The following is a 20,290-nucleotide window of genomic DNA, read 5'->3' as shown; positions in this document are numbered from 1 at the left end:
TTCATGAATGAATGCACACAGAGCCACCCTCTAAAAGAGTATACCGCTGCCCAAGTTTGAAGTCTGAATGCTGCCTGAAATTCTTTTAGCAGAGAAGTGCTTGTTGGTGCTCAGCATATATATATATATATATATATATATATATATATATATATTCATCATGAGATGAATCATTAAGTCATCACAATCTCAAGATGCAAAAGATTCTAGAGCTTTAAATAAATTGATATAAAGAGATACACCAACAAAAATACCAGTAGTCATAATTGCTAAAACATGGCAACAACCCTTATCTTTCAGCAGGTAAGTAGATAGCAAAATAGGGTACACATACAATGGGGTATTATTCAGCCTTAAAAAGGAAGGAGATCTAAAAAAAGGAAGGAGATCTAACACATGCTACAGCATGAGTGGACCTTGAGGACATGCTAACTGAAATAAGCCAGTGACAAAAGGATAAATACTGTATAATTCATCTGTCATGAATTAGTCAAAACTAGAGGTAAAGAACAAGTGGTTACTGGGGGCAGAGGAGAAGGGGTAAATGGAGAATTGTTGTTTCAAAAGATGAAAAGAGTTCTGGAGATGGATGGTGGTGAAGGTAGCACACATTATAAATATATTTAATACCATTGCACTGTACACTTAAAGATGGTCAAGATGGTAAATTTTATGTTATGAGAACTTAGCCACAATTTTTATTTTTAATTTATTTTTCACAATTTTAATTAATTTTTAGAGAGAGAGAGAAGGGGGATGGAGGAGCAGGAAGCATCAACTCCCATATGTGCCTTGACCAGGCAAGCCCAGGGTTTTGAACCAGCGACCTCAGCGTTTCCAGGTCAACGCTTTATCCACTGCGCCACCACAGGTCAGGCTATTTTTCACAATTTTTGAAGCAGAGGAAAAAAAGAATTAGCCCCATGAAACAGGCAACAAGTAAAAAATAAAAAAGATTTTTTTTTTTTTTTTTTTTTTTTTTTTTTTTCCTGAAGCTGGAAACAGGGAGAGACAGTCAGACAGACTCCCGCATGCGCCCGACCGGGATCCACCCGGCACGCCCACCAGGGGCGACGCTCTGTCCACCAGGGGGCGATGCTCTGCCCATCCTGGGCGTCGCCATGTTGCGACCCTCCTGGGTGTCGCCATGTTGCGACCAGAGCCACTCTAGCGCCTGGGGCAGAGGCCACAGAGCCATCCCCAGCGCCCGGGCCATCTTTGCTCCAATGGAGCCTTGGCTGCGGGAGGGGAAGAGAGAGACAGAGAGGAAGGCGCGGCGGAGGGGTGGAGAAGCAAATGGGCGCTTCTCCTATGTGCCCTGGCCGGTAATCGAACCCGGGTCCTCCGCACGCTAGGCCGACGCTCTACCGCTGAGCCAACCGGCCAGGGCTAAAAAAGATTTCTGATTATAAAAAGCAATCAAAGAGGCCCTGGCCGGTTGGCTCAGTGGCAGAGCGTTGGCCTGGTGTGCAGGAGTCCCAGGTTCGATTCCCGGCCAGGACACACAGGAGAAGCGTCCATCTGTTTCTCCACCCCTCCCCCTCTCCTTCCTCTCTGTCTCTCTCTTCCTCTCCCGCAGCCAAGGCTCCATTGGAGCAAAGTTGGCCCGGGCACTGAGGATGGCTCTATGGCCTCTGCCTCAGGTGCTAGAATGGCTTTGGTTGCAACAGAGCGACACTCCAGATGGGCAGAGCATCACCCACAGTGGGCGTGCCGGGTGGATCCCGGCTGGGCGCATGCGAGAGTCTGTCTGATTGCCTCCCTGTTTCCAACTTCAGAAAAATACAAAAAAAAAAATACAAAAAAATAAATAAATAAAGCAATCAAATAAAAAAAACAGTAGTCAGTACTTTAAAACATCATTTTTTTTTTTTTTTGTAGAGACAGGAAGAGAGAGAGATAAGAAGCATCAACTCGTAGTTGTAGCACCTTAGTTCACTGATGCTTCTCATACCTGCCTTGCCAAGCCAGTGGAGATCCAGCCAAGCCAGTGGCCCCTTGCTCGAGCCAGCGACCTTGGGCTCAAGTCAATGACCGTGGGCTTAAAGCCAGGGACCTTTGGTGTCAAGCCACTGACGATGGGATCGTGTCATTGACCCCATGCTCAAGGTGGTGACTCAAGATGGAGAGCCTGTGCTCGAGCCGGCAACCTTGGGGTTTCAAACTTGGAACCTCAGCATCCCAGGTCAACGCTCTATCCACTCTGCTGCCACCAGTTGGGCTAAAACATTATCTTTAAAAAAACAAACAAACCACAAAATGTGCTATTCCTGAATTACATTTACTAGACGCAAAAGAGGTGTTTTTTTTTAAAGCGAGAGGAGGGGAGGGAGAGAGACAAACTCTCCTGCCTGCGCCCCAACTGGATACACCCAGTGGCGGGATTCGAATACTTTAACAACTGGTTCTCTGCCCTATTGACCATTTTAAGTATAAAAAAAGATATACTGAAAGGTAGTTTATTATTTCATGCATTTAATACTTAAATAAGAACAATAAAAGGTACACAAAGCTAGGTTATGTTATAAGAAAGAGTTTAAAAATATTAATGAAAAAATATTAAATAATACCTGACAAAAAATACAAGTTGTCACCCCTGGTTGTTTGGCACTTTTTCTCTTTATATGTTTGTTTACTGAAGTAACAAACTTGAGGGAATTAGAATGTAGTATTTCATAAAAAATATAATGAGTTTTATGAAATGAATAAATATTACAAGCATAGTTCTGTCAATTTTTTTCACCTATGGACGGATTGAACATTACTACGGATGCTTAGAATATGCTGTTGTGCTGACCTGTGGTGGCGCAGTGGATAAAGCGTCGACCTGGAAATGCTGAGGTCGCCGGTTCAAAACCCTGGGCTTGCCTGGTCAAGGCACATATGGGAGTTGATGCTTCCTGCTCCTCCCCCCTTCTCTCTCTCTGTCTCTCTTTCCTCTCTCTCTCTCCTCTCGAAAAATGAAAAAAAAATTCTAAAAAACAAAAACAAAAACAAAACAAAACAAAAAAAAAAAGAATATGCTGTTGTGCGGAATAAGGAATATAAATTTGTGATTTCATATTGAGTGGCTGTTCAGGCGCCTACCTTAAAGAGAACCCTGATTACAAGTGCCATTTTAACAACCGATTGCCAAACTCAACAAAAAATTAGGTATCGGTTCTGCTAAACCAGTGTGAACCGGCTGGATCCCACCTCTGGATCCACAAGGCAACCCCCCCCACACACACACCCCCCATCTGAAGCCAATGTTCAAATCAACCAAGCTATCATCAGCGCCTGGGGCTGACGCTTGAACCAGTCAAGCTACTGGCTGCGAGTGGAGAAGAGAGAGAGACAGGGAGATGGAGGGAAAGAGAAACAGATGGTCATGTCTCATGTGTGCCCTGACCGGGGATTGAACCCGGGATGTCCGCACACCTGGCTGATGCTCTTATCCACTGAACAAACCAACCAGGGCCAAGTTTTTTTTTGTCTTGTTTTGTTTTCTTTGCCCCAAATAACACAGATAGGAAGTGGGTAGAGCGAGGATTTGAACCCAGTTTGGTGTGTCTACAAACGCAGCACCAACTGTTTCTCATTTGGGGTTCTTGGCATTGGGAACAGGCCAGTTCTTTGTGGGGTACTGGTCCCATGCTGTGTAAGTCCTTGAGCATCATGCAATTTAGCTAGTGCTCCATAACAGACCACTCAAAGCATAGTGACTTAAACAATAACCTTTATTATTATTTTTTATGGGCAGTGACTTGGCTCTGCTAAGCAGTTCTCAGGGGCAGTTGCCATCAGGCAGTGGTTGAAACTGGGTCATCTGAAAACTTACTCAGTCCTATATCTAGCACCTGGGTTGGAAGTCAGATAGCTGGGGCTCTCCAGGCACTTCTTTCTCTCTTCTTGGGGTCTCTCCAGTATGGTGACTTCAGGGCAGCCAAACTTAAGTGGTGACCCAGGCAGTGGTGTCCTGGAGTGGCTTGCATGGGCTCAAATGGATTGTAGACTTTTTCTAACCCCACGCCACCCACTCTCATCTTCCCCACTCAAGGACTTCATGTCAGAAGCTTGCAGTCAGCAGTGTCAGTCTGTTTATGCCACAGAAATCACAGACTTACAAACCTAGACTTCTTTCCCTCGCTGGAGAGCCAGTAGTTAACGACTTACCAGCACATCACGGAACTCAGGGCTCCCGAGGCACATGCCCTAAGAGAGTCAGGCACAGGCAGTATGTTTTGTTAAGGCAGGGGTCCCCAAACTACGGCCCACGGGCCGGCCGCATGCGGTCCCCTGAGGCCATTTATCTGGCCCCCGCCGCACTTCCGGAAGGGGCATCTCTTTCATTGGTGGTCATTGAGAGGGGCATAGTTCCCATTGAAATACTGGTCAGTTTGTTGATTTAAACTTATTTGTTCTTTATTTTAAATATTGTATTTGTTCCCATTTTTTTTTTTACTTTAAAATAAGATATGTGCAGTGTGCATAGGGATTTGTTCATAGTTTTTTTTGTTTTGTTTTTTTTATTTATTCATTTTTAGAGAGGAGAGAGACAGAGGAGAGAGAGACAGAGCGAGAGAAGGGGGGAGGAGCTGGAAGCATCAACTCCCATATGTGCCTTGACCAGGCAGGGTTTCGAACTGGCGACCTCAGCATTTCCAGGTCGATGCTTTATCCACTGCGCCACCACAGGTCAGGCCCATAGTTTTTTTTTATAGTCTAGCCCTCCAACAGTCTGAGGGACAGTGAACTGGCACCCTGTGTAAAAAGTTTGGGGACCCCTGTGTTAGAACATGGGAAATCCCTTCAACAATGTCATTTCTGCGGTCACAAGGCCTGCCCATGTCAAGGGGAGAGATGTGGACTTCACTTCTTAATGGAGAGTGGTCAAGTCCAGGAAGAGCATGTCAGATAGGATATGTTATAGCCTTTTGGGAAAGATAATGGTCTACCATAATAGTGTCATGGGTCCCTGGAAACTGAATAGCTGTGACAACCAATAAAATAACCTTCCTAAAGATGCTCCCAGACGCCAGGTAGCAGACAGTGCTGTGCCCTACATGTCCCGTATGACCCAGCCAGTGGGCATTCAGCCGTATGAACATAGTGGCTACATGGCACCTTGTGTCTCTCAAGAGTATCCCAAACGAGCATTTTATATACCCAGAGCTCATAGGATACATCACTTAAGGGTCCTTGCTCCTGGGTGAAGTTTCACTGCCCTCCTGTCAGGGGCCACACCCAGCTTGGAATTCCCCTTGTCAGTGACCTAAAAAGCGCCCAACCAGGGGAATTTCACATCCAGGCCAGGCAAATGGTGAACTTGCTTATAAATTGCAGCTAATTTTTATTATTATTATTATTTTTTTTTTTTTACAAGAGAGACCAGACAGAAAAGGAGAGAAATGAGAAGCATCAACTCATAGTTGCGGCACTTTTATTTTATTTTATTTTTTATAGTTGTGGCACTTTTAGTTGTTCATTGATTGCTTTCTCATATCCGCCGTGATCTTCGGCTCAAGCCAGCAACCTTAGGGCTCAAGCCAGGGACCATGGGGTCATGGCGATGAGCCCATGCTCAAGTCAGCAACCTCTGGATTTCAAACCTGGGACCTCAGCGTCCCAGGTCAACACTCTATCCACTGCGCCACCATCTGGTCAGGTGCAGCTGATTTTTAATGCAGCTAATAACTGCCTGAGGCAAAGCACACCCTAGTTTCTAAAGGTAGGTGTTCTGCCTGACCTGGCTGCTTGTGAGGAACAGACATTTGGGGAAAAGCAGGGAGAGAGATGGTTCAGGTGAGAGAGGTGAGCAGAATAGATGCAATCCCAAGGGAGTGAGTGTCGCTGGAGAACAGAGATTCGAAGGCTGAACCCTGACTCTTAGAGGAAGAAGGGCAAACAGCCAAAGAGGCTGACTAGAAACCACCACGCAGATGGAAGGGGTGTGGTGGCCTGGAGCCAAGTGTAGGGGGAATAACCCCATTGTGTCCAGAGGACTGAACAGTACTATTGGCTCAGCACCAACAGGGTCATTGGTGACCTTGACATTTCAGGGTGGTGGATGTTGTATCCGAACAGCAAGAAACAGATGTTTTACCACACAATTAAGTAGCCAAATTAAGGAGTCTTTATTTTAAAGCCTGCGACTGACCGCACAGAGACCGAAGTCATTCAAATCATGCAGCCTGGAACGCAGTTTGAAGTTAGCTTTTAAAGACAAAATTACACACTGATCGGGGAATGGGGAGGAGGGGAAGCATTGCAGTAAAATGAAGCGGTGAAACAAGCTCTTTTACAATGTTTAGCTGTAAGATTAATTCAGGAAGGAACATTCTGAGAACATCTGCAACCTCGCAGAACTATCCCAAGGCTGGGAAACTAGCCTCAAGGCCAGGGGTAGGGTGTCTTTTAGAAAAAGTAAGTTCTGCTGAAAGTCTCTTTGTTTTAGAGAAAGTAAATTCTGCTAAAAGTTACTTATGCTGCCTGACCTGTGGTGGCGCAGTGGATAAAGCGTCGACCTGGAAATGCTGAGGTCGCTGGTTCGAAACCCTGGGCTTGCCTGGTCAAGGCACATATGGAAGTTGATGCTTCCAGCTCCTCCCCCCAGTCTCTCTCTCTCCTCTCTCTCCTCTCTCTCTTCTCTCTAAAAATGAATAAACTAAAAAAAAAAAAAAATTAAATGAAAAAAAAAAAAGTTACTTATGCTAAGAGTCTGTCTTTTCTGCGTTTCAGTGGAGAGGAGCAAAGCCTGATTAGAGAAGGTTTAAGAGAGAAAAGTAGAAAATATGGAGACAGCAAGTATAGATGTTTTTTAGAAATTTTATTATAAAGAGGAGCAAAGAAATGGGACCATCGCTGGAGAGGGAGATGGTTTCAGGAGAGGGTTTGTTTTTAGATGAGAGAGATGACACTGTGTGTGATGACAAGAACGGCCCAGGGCAGAGGGGGACTGAAGGTGCAGTGAAAGGGGACAACTGTGAGACCATGGCTTGGTGTGGGCAGGAGGGGATGGGTGGAGATGACAAAGGCAGACATGTGTGGGCCTAGGGCAGATAGGTGATAGATAGGGAAGTGGGGGCCTTTGGAAGCTTCTCATTAATTGTATTTTTTTCTGAAAAATAAGAGACAAGGGGAGAGTGAAGAAGGGGAAGGAAGTGTGATGGGAAAGGGGAGAAGCAGTGGTGGGATTCAGCGGTGCACTGATACCTAATTTTTTGTTGAGTTTGATGAACTGGTTTTTGTTTTTGTTTTCTTTAGTGAGAGAGACAGACAGGAATGGACAGACAGGAAGGGAGAAAGATGAGAAGCATCAGTTCGTTGTGGCAGATTAGTTGTCCATTGATTGCTTTCTTGTATGTGCTTTGACCGGGGGGTCTCCATCTGAGCCACTGACCCCTTGCTCAATCCAGCAACCTTGGCCTCAAGCCAGCAACCACAGGGTCCTGTCTATGATCTCACGCTCAAGCCAGCGACCCTGTGTTTAAGCTGGTGAGCCTGCGCTCAAGCCAGACCTCGGAGTTTCAAACCTGGGTCCTCTGCGTCCCAGGCTGCTGCTCTATCTACTGCACCACCACTTGGTCAGGCCGGCAAACCGTTTGTTAAAATGGCACTTGTAACCAGGGTTCTCTCTAAGGTGGGCACCTGGGCAGCCACCCTATGTGGAAATCACGAATTTACATTCCTCACTCTTTTTTAACATTCATCTGCGCAACAGCGTATTTTCTAAGCACCCGTAGTAATGTTCACTCCGTCCATAGGTGAAAAAAATTTTGACAGAACTATGCTTGTAATATTTATTCATTTCATAAAACTCATTATACCTTTGATGAAATACTACATTTTCATTCCCTCACGTTTGTTACTTCAGTAAACAAACATATAATGTAAAAGAAAAAGTGCCAAATAACTGGGGGTGACAAGCTGTCATTGGAAATATCTTAAATAATAGTTTTATAGTTCTTTTTGTCAGGTATTATTTAATATTTTTTCATTAATATTTTAAAACTCAATCGATCTTGTGTACCTTAATTGTTCTTATTTAAGTATTAAGTGCATGAGATAATAAAATACCTTTTAATATATCTTTTTTTATACTTAAAATGGTCATTAGGGCAGAGAACCAGTTGTTAAATTATTTGAATCCCAGAGTGAAGAGAAAATATGAAATAGTGATCTATAGAAAGGAAGAGTGAATGGATAAGAGAAACATAATTCAATTGCTGGGCAGCTGTAGGGGGTTGAGGGTCAAGTTCACAAATCTGAAGTGAGACCAGCCAGTGGAGTTGTATACTGTTCTTCAGCCACTTTAAACTGTGTGGGTGCAGGCACAGGACAGGTGGGTAGAGGGCTGAATTTAACCAGGGTCACATGTAGCAGGGAACCAGGGTGTATGCAAGTAATGTTTTTAAAGATTGTTCAAAGAATGTAAATGATAGGAAGAAATGAGGATTTGAGTGAAAGGCAGAAACCACTGGATGAACCGAAAACACAAGTCTAGTGTGTTCCAAAAGGAAAGTTTATTTATTTACTTATTTACTTATTTATTTATTTTCTGAAGTGAGAAGCGGGGAGGCAGAGACAGACTCTCGCATGCACCTGACTGGGATCCACCGGGCATGCCCACTAGGGGGTGATGCTCTGCCCCTCTGGGGCGTTGCTTGGTTGCAATCAGAGTCATTCTAGCACCTGAGGCGGAAGCCATGGAGCCATCCTCAGCGCCTGGGCCAACTTTGCTCCAATGAAGCCTTGGCTGCGGAAGGGACAGAGAGATAGAGAAAGGAAAGGGGGAAGGGTGGAGAAGCAGATAGGCGCTTCTCCTGTGTGCCCTGGCTGGGAATCAAACCTAGGACATCTACACGCTGGGCCAGCGCTCTATCACTGACCCAGCTGGCCAGGGCCAAGGAAAGCTTATTTATTTTAAAAGCACTTGGGTGCAAGTGGGCTAAGACCAGCAAAGGGTGTCAGCCCTGAGTTGTGAGAGGGAGCATTAGATATAGTGGTTGCTACAGACATTTGTGGCATGTGGTTGCCTGCACCTGGGCATGCTCAGATTAGTATATCAGGGTTTGTGGCCTTTGTCACTGACTTGACAGTGAGCGTGGGGGGTGGGGTGGAGGGGAATTGTGCTGCAGAAATACAAGTTCTTTTTCTTTCTGGTGTCCTTGGTAAATTCTGAAGACAGTCAACAGGTCAGAAATCTCCCAGAAATAGCTGAGACATGGCGTCTCTGAGCCTATGGCTAGACTTTCACAAAAAACTATTTTGATTTAAACTCTAATGGTCAGATCCCTCCCCAATGCAAGCTTTCCCTGACATTCCTAGGAAGGTAAACTTTTTGCTACATTTCAAAATGAAGAACAGAAAGGCATTAAGAGGGAGAGAATAGCAAGCCAATTAACTACAGCTTCACAGTGGGAGATAAGAATGTTCCATTTTGAGCCCAGGTGAGAAGTTGGGTGAGGGGAATTTGAGTTTTACAGGGGTGGTGGAATTACATGAAAGAGCCGATTTAAGCCTAACATTAAAAAATGAGGGGAAGTGAAAAGGAGACAGGCATCTACAATGGCAGATCCCAGTGGTTTGGAAGGATTGAGGGGATTTGGGACACTGGAGGGAGAAAGTTGGGAAGAGAAGAGGTAAGGGGTGGAGGAAGATGCCTGATATTGAAATGCTATGACTGAGACAAGATTTCAGAGTAACCATGAGAGGGAGGGGCTGAGAGGAGAGCAGGTCAAGGATATGTGGAGTGGGGACCCAAGAGATGCGGGGATGGCAGAAGGATCATTTGTGTGGATATGGAAATCACCAAGAATGATGATGTGGCAGGAGGTGTGGCAGTGAGCCTGGAGCTAAAATCATGGAGAAGTGAGGTGCAGTGATCTGAGCCAGCAGATGGTTCACAAGATGGGTACCAGTGGTGGGAATCAAATAATTTAACATCTGGTTGCCTGCCGTAATGACCATCTTAAGTATAAAAAAAGATATACCGAAAAGTACTTTATTATTTCATGCACTTAATACTTAAATAAGAACAATAAAAGAGGTACACAAAACTAGATGTTACAAGTTTCAAAATATTAATGAAAAATACTAAATAATACCTGACAAAAAAATAAATAAAACTGTTATTTAAGATATTTTCAGCCTGACCAGGAGGTGGCGCAGTGGATACAGCATCAGAATGGGATGCGGAGGACCCAGGTTCGAGACCCTGAGGTTGCCAGCTTGAGCGAGGGCTCATCTGGTTTGAACAAATCTCACCAGCTTGGACCCAAGGTCGCTGGCTCGAGCAAGGGGTTACTTGACTTGGGGCTGCAGCCCCACGGTCAAGGCACATATGAGAAAGCAATCAATGAACAACTAAGGTGTCACAATGCGCAACGAAAAACTAATGATTGATGCTTCTCATCTCTCTCCGTTCCTGTCTGTCCCTATCTATTCCTCTCTCTGACTCTGTAAAAAAACAAAAAATGATATTTCCATATTGCTTCTTGATTGGCATCCTCACTTGCAATTTTTTTCACCTATGGATGGACTGAACATTACTACAGGCGCGTAGAATACACTATTGTGCAGATGAACCTTAAAAAAGAGTAAGGAATGTAAATTTGTGATTTCCACATTGGATGGCTGCCCAGGTGCCCACCTTAAAGAGAACTCTGATTACAAGTGCCATTTTAACAACTAGTTTGTCAAACTCAACAAAAAATTAGGTATTGGTTGTGCCAAACAAGTGCAAACAAGCTGAATCTCACCAGTGGTTGGTACCATCTACTCTGATGACAACATTCATAGCTGGGGACCTTGGAGAAGGATGGAGAGTTGTCTGGAAGCAGCACCAAAGAGCAAGGAGGTTTGGCCACTTGGAAGGGCCACAGGGGAGCTGGGTTCTGGTTAGAGCAAGAAGTTGACAAGAATGGTCAGTGAAGAGACAAACAGTTCATGAATTTCAAAGGCTGAGAAGTTGGCACAGGTTGTGGGATGAGGTAAAAATGGTTTCCTTCTAGGTGGTATTTCTTGTCTGTCTTCAGCATGCTTACAGTCACATATATAAAGTGTGTGTAGCCCTGGCCGGTTGGCTCAGCGGTAGAGCGTTGGCCTGGCGTGCGGGGTACCTGGGTTTGATTCCCGGCCAGGGCACATAGGAGAAGCGCCCATTTGCTTCTCCACCCCTCCCCCCCCCTTCCTCTCTGTCTCTCTCTTCCCCTCCCGCAGCCAAGGCTCCATTGGAGCAAAGATGGCCCAGGCGCTGGGGATGGCTCCTTGGCCTCTGCCCCAGGCGCTAGAGTGGCTCTGGTCGCCGCAGAGAGAAGCCCCGGAGGGGCAGAGCATCGCCCCCTGGTGGACAGAGCGTCGCCCCCTGGTGGGCGTGCCGAGTGGATCCCGGGCGCATGCGGGAGTCTGTCTGACTGTCTCTCCCCGTTTCCAGCTTCAGAAAAAAAAAAAAGTGCGTGTATATGTGTGTTCACACACCCACACACACATACAAGTGCTCAGGCCAGACATGGAAGCCGTGCTTAGCAGTCTCTATGGAGTCTTGATCTAGCCAACGTTCTTTTTGCCCAACAGGAACAACGCTTAGCCCCCTATCTCCCTCCAGACCGAGCCAGATGGCAGGAACTAGGTGCCCGGTTTTCGCGGCCGTTGCAGTCACCCTGTTGTCCATTAAAGCCGGTGGGATCACGAATCAAGCCGCAGAGGATTTAGCATCCAGGGAGAAGTGGAGGGAGGCCAAACTGCCCTGACCCTCCAACCCCTCTCAACCTGCAGGATTCCAGCCGCCGCAGATGGGTGCCCGGCCCTCGCGGCGGCGGCTGCCCCCGGATCCGCCCATCGCCTTGGACGCTCTGCCCCCAGAGCTGCTGGTGCAGGTGCTGAGCCACGTACCGCCGCGCGCGTTAGTGACATGCTGCCGCTCAGTGTGCCGCGCGTGGCGCGACGTTGTGGACGGGCCTACAGTGTGGCTGCTGCAGCTGGCTCGCGACCGCAGCGCCGAAGGCCGCGCACTCTACGCGGTAGCCCAGCGCTGCCCGCCCAAGAGCGAGGACGAAGAGGAGTTCCCGCTCTGCGCCCTGGCGCGCTACTGCGTAAGAGCGCCCCTCCGCCGCAACCTCATCTTCAACTCCTGCGGAGAGCGTGGGTACCGGGGGCGGGGCCGAAACCGGGGGGCGGGGCCGGTAGGCGCGAGGGGTAAGTGAGGTACGGCCCAAGTGTGGCCGCTGAGTGGGCGTGGCCCCGACTGAGGAGGCAGGGGTGGGGCCAGGGAGAAGCGGAGTAAAGAGAAGGAAGGTAGACAACTGCGTGATAGCGGGGAGAGGGACCGAGACGCCGAGTAGGTAGAGCTGAATGACTCGGCCGTGGGCGGGGCCACGGATCCCGCGCGGGAAAGAGAAGCTGGTGGGCGGGGTCAAGTTAAGTGGTGGCGGGCTCTTTCCTGGACTACTTGGCAGGAGAATCCCTTGTCTTCAGCCCCATTGTATCCCACAGAGGGCTTCAGAGGCTGGGAGGTGGAACATGGCGGCAATGGCTGGGCCGTGGAAAAGAACCTAACACTGGTGCCGGGGGCTCCTTCCCAGACCTGTTTCGTGACTTCTTTCGAGTGAGTGGCCCACCTTGAGGCAAGGGCTTCAAGGAGGATAGGAACCCTATCCCACTGCTCTCATTCTCACCCTTCCCTCGTTTATTCTGTCAATCAACAAATATTTGTGGAGGGCCTGCTATGTACCAGGTACTGTTCTATACTCACAAAAATTAGGGGATATTTCAAAATGAATATGAATCGATTAAAAAAGCATTTGAATTTTTTTATTACTAAACAAGAATATCATAAAAGCAAACAACAAGTCAAAGAAAGTTGTTCAATTATGCACATTAGATGCAAAACCAACTTTTATTTCACTGGTGAAAATGCACTATAGAAAAGGCTGAAAGTACTGGAGTATCTGCATGTTCCCTGGTCTCCTAAGTTTTGTGAGCAGTGTGTGTCAAGATACAAGGAAAATTCAGAAAGATTAAGAACCCGCTTTTTTTTCCCATTAGCATTTTAGATGTAAAGTAGGGGGAGACATTAAACACATAGAACACAACAAATATTTAGGGTACTTACTCTCTGACAGATGTTACACACATAATTTTTAATCCTGGCAACAAACCTGTGACAAACTACTATCGTTATCTCCACTTTATAATGGGAAACTGAGGCACAGAGAATAACCAACATCTAGTAAATGGTAGAGCTAGGATTTGAACCCAGGTAATCTGGCTCCAGAGTTTCTGGTTGTGATAAACGCTATGAAGACATCAGAACAGTCTGATTAACTGGTTCTGTTTATCTTCATACCCCATACCCATTTCCTTGTTCCCTGCCCCCATGGTCAACCATTCTCGCAAGGCATTTTCCAGCTTTCTAGTAGTTGCCAGTGTATCAGGGTGAAGTAAAATCTCATTGCTGTTTTTTTTTTATTATTGTTTTAGAGAGGGAGAGAAAGAAGCATTAATTTGTTGTTACATTTAGTTGCGCTTCATTGGTTGTTTCCTATATGTGCTCAGACCAGGGATCGAACCCACAAACTTGGTGTTTCAGGAAGATGCTCTAACCCAGTGGTTGGCAAACTCATTAGTCAACAGAGCCAAATATCAACAGTACAACGACTAAAATTTCTTTTGAGAACTATTTTTCTTTTTTGTATTTTTCTGAAGCTGGAAACGGGGAGAGACAGCCAGACAGACTCCCACATGCGCCCGACTGGGATCCACCCGGCACGCCCACCTTGGGCGATGCTCTGCCTACCAGGGGGCGATGCTCTGCCCCTCCCGGGCGTCGCCCTGCCGCGACCAGAGCCACTCCAGCACCTAGGGCAGAGGCCAAGGAGCCATCCCCAGCGCCCGGGCCATCTTTGCTCCAATGGAGCCTTGGCTGCGGGAGGGGAAGAGAGAGACAGAGGAAGGAGGGGGGGTGGAGAAACCAATGGGCGCCTCTCCTATGTGCCCTGGCCGGGAACCGAACTTGGGTCCCCCGCACGCCAGGCCGACGCTCCACTGCTGAGCCAACCGGCCAGGGCCGAGAGCCAAATTTTTAGACATAAACTATATAGGTAGGCATATTCCTTATGGAGGTAGCACCCACACATGTGGTATTTTGTGGAAGAGCCACACTCAAGGGGCCAAAGAGCCACGTGTGGCTGTGGGCCACGGTTTGCCGACCACTGCTCTAACTGACTGAGCCACACTGCCAGGGCCTATCTCATTGTTCTTTAAATTTTTTTATCTTAATTTTAATTTATTCATTTTAGGAGAGAGAGAGAGAGAGAGAGAGAGAGAGAGAGAGAGAAGGGGGTGAGGAGCGGGAGGCATCAACTCCCATATATGCCTTGACCAGGCAAGCCCAGGGTTTCAAACCAGCAACCTCAGTGTCCCAGGTTGAAGCTTTATCCACTGTGCCACCACAGGTCAGCCTGTACTTTTAATTTTAATTTGCATGTTTCAATTTACTAAGCATCTCTTCATAAGATTGTTAGCTTTTTGGATTCCTTCTTTTGTAAAATGGCTGTTCGTACTTTATAATTAGGGCTGATGTCTTATTCTTATTGATATACAAGAATTCCTTGTATGTTCTAGATGTCTGTCCCTTGTCCATCCAGGAATTGCAAAAATCTCCCACTCTACCATCTGTATTTACTGTGTCCATGGCATTCTTTGTTATTTTCATATGATCAAATTCATCTCTCCCTCTTTTGCTTTAGAATTTGTTTTTGAAATTTTGTTTTAAAAAATCCTTTTCTGCCCTGGCCGGATAGCTCAGTTGGTTGGCACATCATCCTGATAGGCAAAGGTTGCAGGTTCAATCCCTGGTGAGGGCACCTGTAGGAACAGATCAATGTTTCTGTCTCTCTCTCTTTTTTTTCTACCTTCCTATCTCTCTAAAATCAATCAAATTTTTTTCAAGATTTTTAAAAATCTTTTTCTAGCTTTAGATTCTAACAATATTCTCTTATAATCTCTTCTAGTAAACTCATAGTTTTATCTTTCACATTTAGATCTTCAATCCACTTTTGAATGTGGTATTAGCTAAGGATCCAGTCACCCTCACCTCCATATACCGAGCCCATTTTTCCAACACCGTCTACTAAAGAACCCATCCTTTCCCCATGGAATGGCAATGCCGCCTCGATCATTTATGAAGTTCACGTACACACCAGACATACCTAGGTCTGGTCTCTGAGCACCATGTTCTGTCCACTGGGCAACTTATCAGTTCTTCCACCAGTATCACACTACTTCTATATTATGGCATATTCAAATGACAGGAGAAGGGCTGTTTACAAAAGTGTAGACAGATCACAAGGGATATCGCATGACCCGCAGGCTAGTGACAGTGCACGGGGGCGGAGGGGGGGGGGGTATTACCACTCCTAGGCCTGACAGGGGTAAGGGAAGGACGGAGTCACTGAAACAGAAGGCTGTGAGGAGAGGGCACTGTGGATCTGTGCCCTTTTGTTAACAGACATAGCAGTCCCAGGTGATCGCTTAGGGAGGGATCTAGGAGGATAAATAGCCTCATTTTACTCTTCTTTCGCTTCCATCTTCTGCTGGAGTTTCCCATTGACTAACCCAACAAGAAAGAGAGGGTAAGAGAAACTAATCAATGCAGGCAATACAACCTCAGACCGAGGGCACCCACATTTTAGGAGGCCCCAGAATTCCCTACTCAATGTGGGCCTCCATTTGTACTCATGTCCAGGTCTCCACAAATATTTGAAGCAGGCTTGAATCCCGGCAGCCACCTGGAGCCCAGGGCAGGGTGGAAAATGATGGAAGGATGTGAGATGCCCAGCCCATCATAAATCTTGTCTAAGAGCAAACCCTGACGGGCTGCTTTTTCGGGGTTATTGGAAGAGGCTTCTGGTAGGAGGTGATTTCCAGGCTGTGACTGTCTGCTACGCATCCCTCCCCACCATCTCCTCTTTCCAGATGGTGCTTCAAGAGGCAGCTTGTGGACTTGGTGATGGAGGGGGTGTGGCAGGAGCTGCTGGACAGCGCCCAGATCGAGATCTGTGTGGCTGACTGGTGAGTGAAGAATGGCAACCCACCCCCAGAACCAAGCGTAGTGGCAGCAGTTTTGTATAAGGGGCTCATTTCATGCCCCCATCGATGCCATGGGCTGGCCACTGTTACTGTGTCCCCTTCATAGTGAGGCTGAGAGAAGTGATGCTCCCGTAGTTGCAGAGCCAGGGAGGGGCAGAGCCTCGGTGATCCCACAACACCCTCTGCCCTGCACTCCTCCCCACCTTCTTCCCCGCAGGCCAGGGGGTTGTTGACAAGGGGGCCACGGATTGGCTTGGCCTGATCTGAAACAAGGTACCTCACCTCACCTACTCCATTCCCATCACCTGCAACTCTGCCCTGACCCTAAAGCCTGAGAAAGGTTGGGAGCATTGTGCCCTGAAAACTGAGGCTCTGAAGGGGCAGAGTTGGGCCATAGGCACTGGCTGGCTTCAGAGCTTGTGGGCCTATGATGAGCTCCTCTCCAGAACGCTCAGCCTCCTTCACAAAGCACTGACTCCTCTTCCCTCCAGCTCTTGCTCCTCCACAGAAAATCCGGTTTCTTCCCTGGTGTTCTGACTCCTCCCTAGAGCATCCAGATTCCTACTCCCTTAGGTTCCCCTCTGGAAATACCAGGTCCCTCCTCCCCCAGGCTGTGGTTTCTCCCCAGGGCACCTTATTTGCCCCTCCCCCCTACATACACCGCAGTCTCCAGAACCCACCCCAGGAGTGCCCAGGCTCCTCCTCCTCCAGTCTCTTCCCCCCCCAGAATCCCTGACACCTCTCCTATGGGGTGTGGGTGTGTGCAGTCCTGATCGGAGTGCAGGGAAGCCTAGCCCTCAGCTTCCCTCCTCCCAACCCAGAGAGTGGATGGGTGGTGGGGGCATCAAGGATCACCCCCACCTGGCAGGTGGGGTGCCCGAGAGAACTGCGGCTGCATCTACCGGCTCCGGGTCCGCCTTCTGGACGTGTACGAAAATGAAGTTGTCAAGTTCTCAGCCTCGCCCAATCCGGTCCTTCAGTGGACTGAGAGAGGCTGCCGACAGGTGGGTCTAGGCACACCTAACCTCTCACTCTGCTCAAATTCCCTTCCCAACCTGCCTCACCACTGGGTATCTATAACAGTAACAGCTAACAATCCTTGAGTCCTTATTACATCCCAGGGAGGCCCTGTTCCAACTTTTCCCTATTAATTCATTTCATTAGTACAACAACCTAGTTGTTCATTCAATAAACATACATTTATCGAGCACCTACTATGTGCTAGGCAGTGCTCTAGGTGCTGGAAATGCAGTGATGAACCAAAGTCCTTACTCTATTCCTATTCTAGAAGTGAGGGAACTGAGGCACAGGAGGTCACGTGACTGACCCAAAGTCACACTAAAGTGTGCAGGGTCTGATTCAAGCCCAGGATGGCACTCAAGCCTGTGCTGTCAATCATCACACCTCAGTTATCAAAGTAACCTTTCAGGTGATCTTGTGTGTCCACTCCTGCTCTCCCACCATCCAACACAGACTCACCACCCAGAAAGATCCCATTACAAAGTGAGTCAGATCACCAGTCTCCCCTGCTTGTAACCCTCCCACGGCTACATCTCAGAGTAAAAGTCAAAGTCTTATCACGCTGCTATAAAAGTAGATGAAGTACGGATCCATGCTACATGGATCAACTTTGGAAATAGTTTATTAAATAAGGGGCCAGGCACAAAAGGCCACATATGGTATGACTGCATTTATATTAAATGTCTAGAATAAGCAAAGCCATAGAGACAGAAAACAGATATATTAGTGGTTCCCAAGAGCTAGGGGGTGGGAGGAATTGAGAGTAATGGCTAATTTTTCCCCCCCTGGGGTGATGGAATGTTCCAGAATTAGATAGTGGTGATGTTTGTGTCACATTGTGAATGTACTAAAAACCACTGAGTTATAGTTTTAAATGGCTCATTTTATGTTAGGTGAGTTGTAGGTCAATTAAAAAGAAAAAGCACAAGAGATTAAAAAACAAGCCAAAGTCCTTCTGTGGCCCAAAGGCCCCGCACCATCTGCTGATTACCGTATTTTTCGCTCCGTAAGATGCACTTTTTTCCTCCCCAAAAGTGGAGGGGAAAGTGCCCATGTGTTTTATGGAGCGAAAAATACTGTATTTTATTAAATATTTTAACACACCATTTGGTTCAGAATTTTTTTTTCCTCCTGAAAACCCTAGGTGCGCCTTATGGTCAGGTGTGTCTTATGGAGCGAAAAGCACGGTCCCTCCTTGACCCTATGTCCTCCCCTCACTGTGCTGTCCCTTCCACCTCAGGGCCTCCGCCTGGAACACCCCTCCTCCAGATCCCTACATGGCCTCCCCTACTCTGCTGTGTGTTAAATGTCACCTCAGCGGGGCCTTTGCTTCCTCACTTCCCAACCCCACCTCCTACGGAATTCCCCCTGCCCCTTTCCCCTCTCTCCAGTATCTGGGTCCCCTACGAGGCGGTCAGCTCCACCGGGGCAGGGCTTGTGTTGCTTTCCTCACCGCTGTATCCCGCGCCTAGAGCAGGACGGCATCTGTTTTGGAGTACTGTATCTGTCCAGCTGGTGGAGGAAGAGCCCACAGGTCCTCACCCTCTCACTGTCCTTCCCCATGCAGGTCTCCCACGTCTTCACCAACTTTGGCAAGGGCATCCGATATGTGTCTTTTGAGCAGTATGGGAGAGACACACGCTCCTGGGTGGGGCACTACGGCGCCCTTGTTACCCACTCCAGCGTGAGGGTCAGGATCCGCCTGTCCTAGCCCACCAGCCTGATCAGGCCTTTCAGGACCTACCACCTGCCAGACATCATTGGTAATCAAGCGCAGCTTTGTAGCCAGAAGCCAGAGGATGCCTGGGGTACTGGACATCCCGTCCGGCTTGTTTCCAGCCAGCCTCCAGCAAGCTTGTGGCTTCTGATTCAACCTGGTGGCCCACATGCTGTTCAAGAAACCAGGGATCCAACCAGGCTGTTCACAGCTTCTTGAACCAGGAGGGTTCAAGGAATAACCGAGACTTTTACTTTGCCTGCGAATTGTTTTCTCGTGTGTGGATGTCAGCTGGTACATTGAGTCAAAACACAAAGGCCAAAACAGGATTGTTCACGGGGAAGCTGCTGACAACCCGGGACAGGGACTCTTCCTGGAATGTTTCCAGGTTAAGCTGACTGCTGCCAGGGAGCAGAGGCCAGTCAGAAAAGCCTGCCCTTAAGGGGACCAACAGGGGCACCCAAGGGAACCCTTTGTTCTTTGGGGGAGTCTCTGGGATTTAGCTGTGGGGCCCATGTGACATCCTCCAGCACTCTGCCCCATCAGCATCCCCCCACTGGGCCAACTGGCAGTGTTTCTTGCAGAATCTGAGACCAGGTTTGTGCTGTGCCCTCCACCCACACCTCCTGCCTTTGCCTCAGGGGCAGCTTGCCTACTATAAGGCAACACCCTCTTCTCCACTGGAGCCCACGTGCATACAAACTCCAGGAGCAATGCGTGCTGTGAAGGAAAGCTCTCCTGTCCCGACTCCCCTCATGTCTCCTGCTCTTTCCCCAGGTGGGCACAGCCACCAAACTAGCTTAATAAAACTGGTGCTAAACATGAGATGATGGGGGACTTGTCTGTAACCAATGCACCTATTTGGCTCCAACTTTGATCCTAAAGTTTTGTGGGATGTTTTCAATTGTGAAAATTTAGAAGGCGTGTTAAGCACTGCACTGGAAATGGAGGCGGGCTACAAGGCCACACTGGGCAGCTCTGATGCCAGTTCTCAGCGTTGTCCCTACAGCGCTCAGGCAGACACCATTTTCAGTGCCATTTAGTCTAGGAGGAAACAGGCTCAAAGTTTAATAACCTGCCTAATGTTACCTGGCCAGTAAATAGGGAAGGCAGGACTTGTACCTGAGTCAGGCTCCAGAGCCCAAGATATGATATAAGCACAGCTCCTAATCTTAAAATTTGACATCACTGCCTGACCGGGCTGTGGTGCGTGCAGTGGATAGAGCATCAGACTGGGGTGCGGAGGACCCAGGTTCGAGACCCCAAGCTCGCCAGCTTGGACCCAAGGTCGCTGGCTCGAGCAAGGGGTCACTCAGTCTGCTGTAGCCCCCTGGTCAAGGCACATATGAGAAGTCAATCAATGAACAACTAAGGAACCACAACGAAGAATTGATGTTTCTCATCTCCCTCCCTTCCTGTTCCTGTCTGTCTGTCCCTCTCTCTGACTCTGTCTCTGCCACACACAAAAAAAAAGAAAAATCT

General features: G+C 47.8%; 1 protein-coding gene across 2 annotated transcripts in view; it reads left to right on the top strand.

Moving 5' to 3' along the window:
* Positions 1 to 19,633, top strand: part of FBXO17 (F-box protein 17) — a 33,898-nt gene extending 14,265 nt beyond the window's left edge. Inside the window, exons 2-6 of one of the 2 annotated variants that reach the window (XM_066243591.1) lie at positions 11,758 to 12,123; positions 12,475 to 12,586; positions 15,958 to 16,053; positions 16,940 to 17,075; positions 18,659 to 19,633. In XM_066243591.1, coding sequence (XP_066099688.1) covers positions 11,775 to 12,123; positions 12,475 to 12,586; positions 15,958 to 16,053; positions 16,940 to 17,075; positions 18,659 to 18,802 — 837 coding nt within the window. In that variant the 5' untranslated portion in view covers positions 11,758 to 11,774 and the 3' untranslated portion in view covers positions 18,803 to 19,633. The remainder of the gene's footprint in view (positions 1 to 11,757; positions 12,124 to 12,474; positions 12,587 to 15,957; positions 16,054 to 16,939; positions 17,076 to 18,658) is intronic. The other variant, XM_066243592.1, reaches the window with a different exon arrangement.
* The last annotated feature ends 657 nt before the right edge of the window (positions 19,634 to 20,290 follow it).

This window comes from Saccopteryx bilineata, chromosome 9 (assembly GCF_036850765.1).
Source record: "Saccopteryx bilineata isolate mSacBil1 chromosome 9, mSacBil1_pri_phased_curated, whole genome shotgun sequence".
Taxonomy (NCBI): Eukaryota; Metazoa; Chordata; class Mammalia; order Chiroptera; family Emballonuridae; genus Saccopteryx; species Saccopteryx bilineata.
This window is presented reverse-complemented; position numbering and strand designations above follow the sequence as displayed.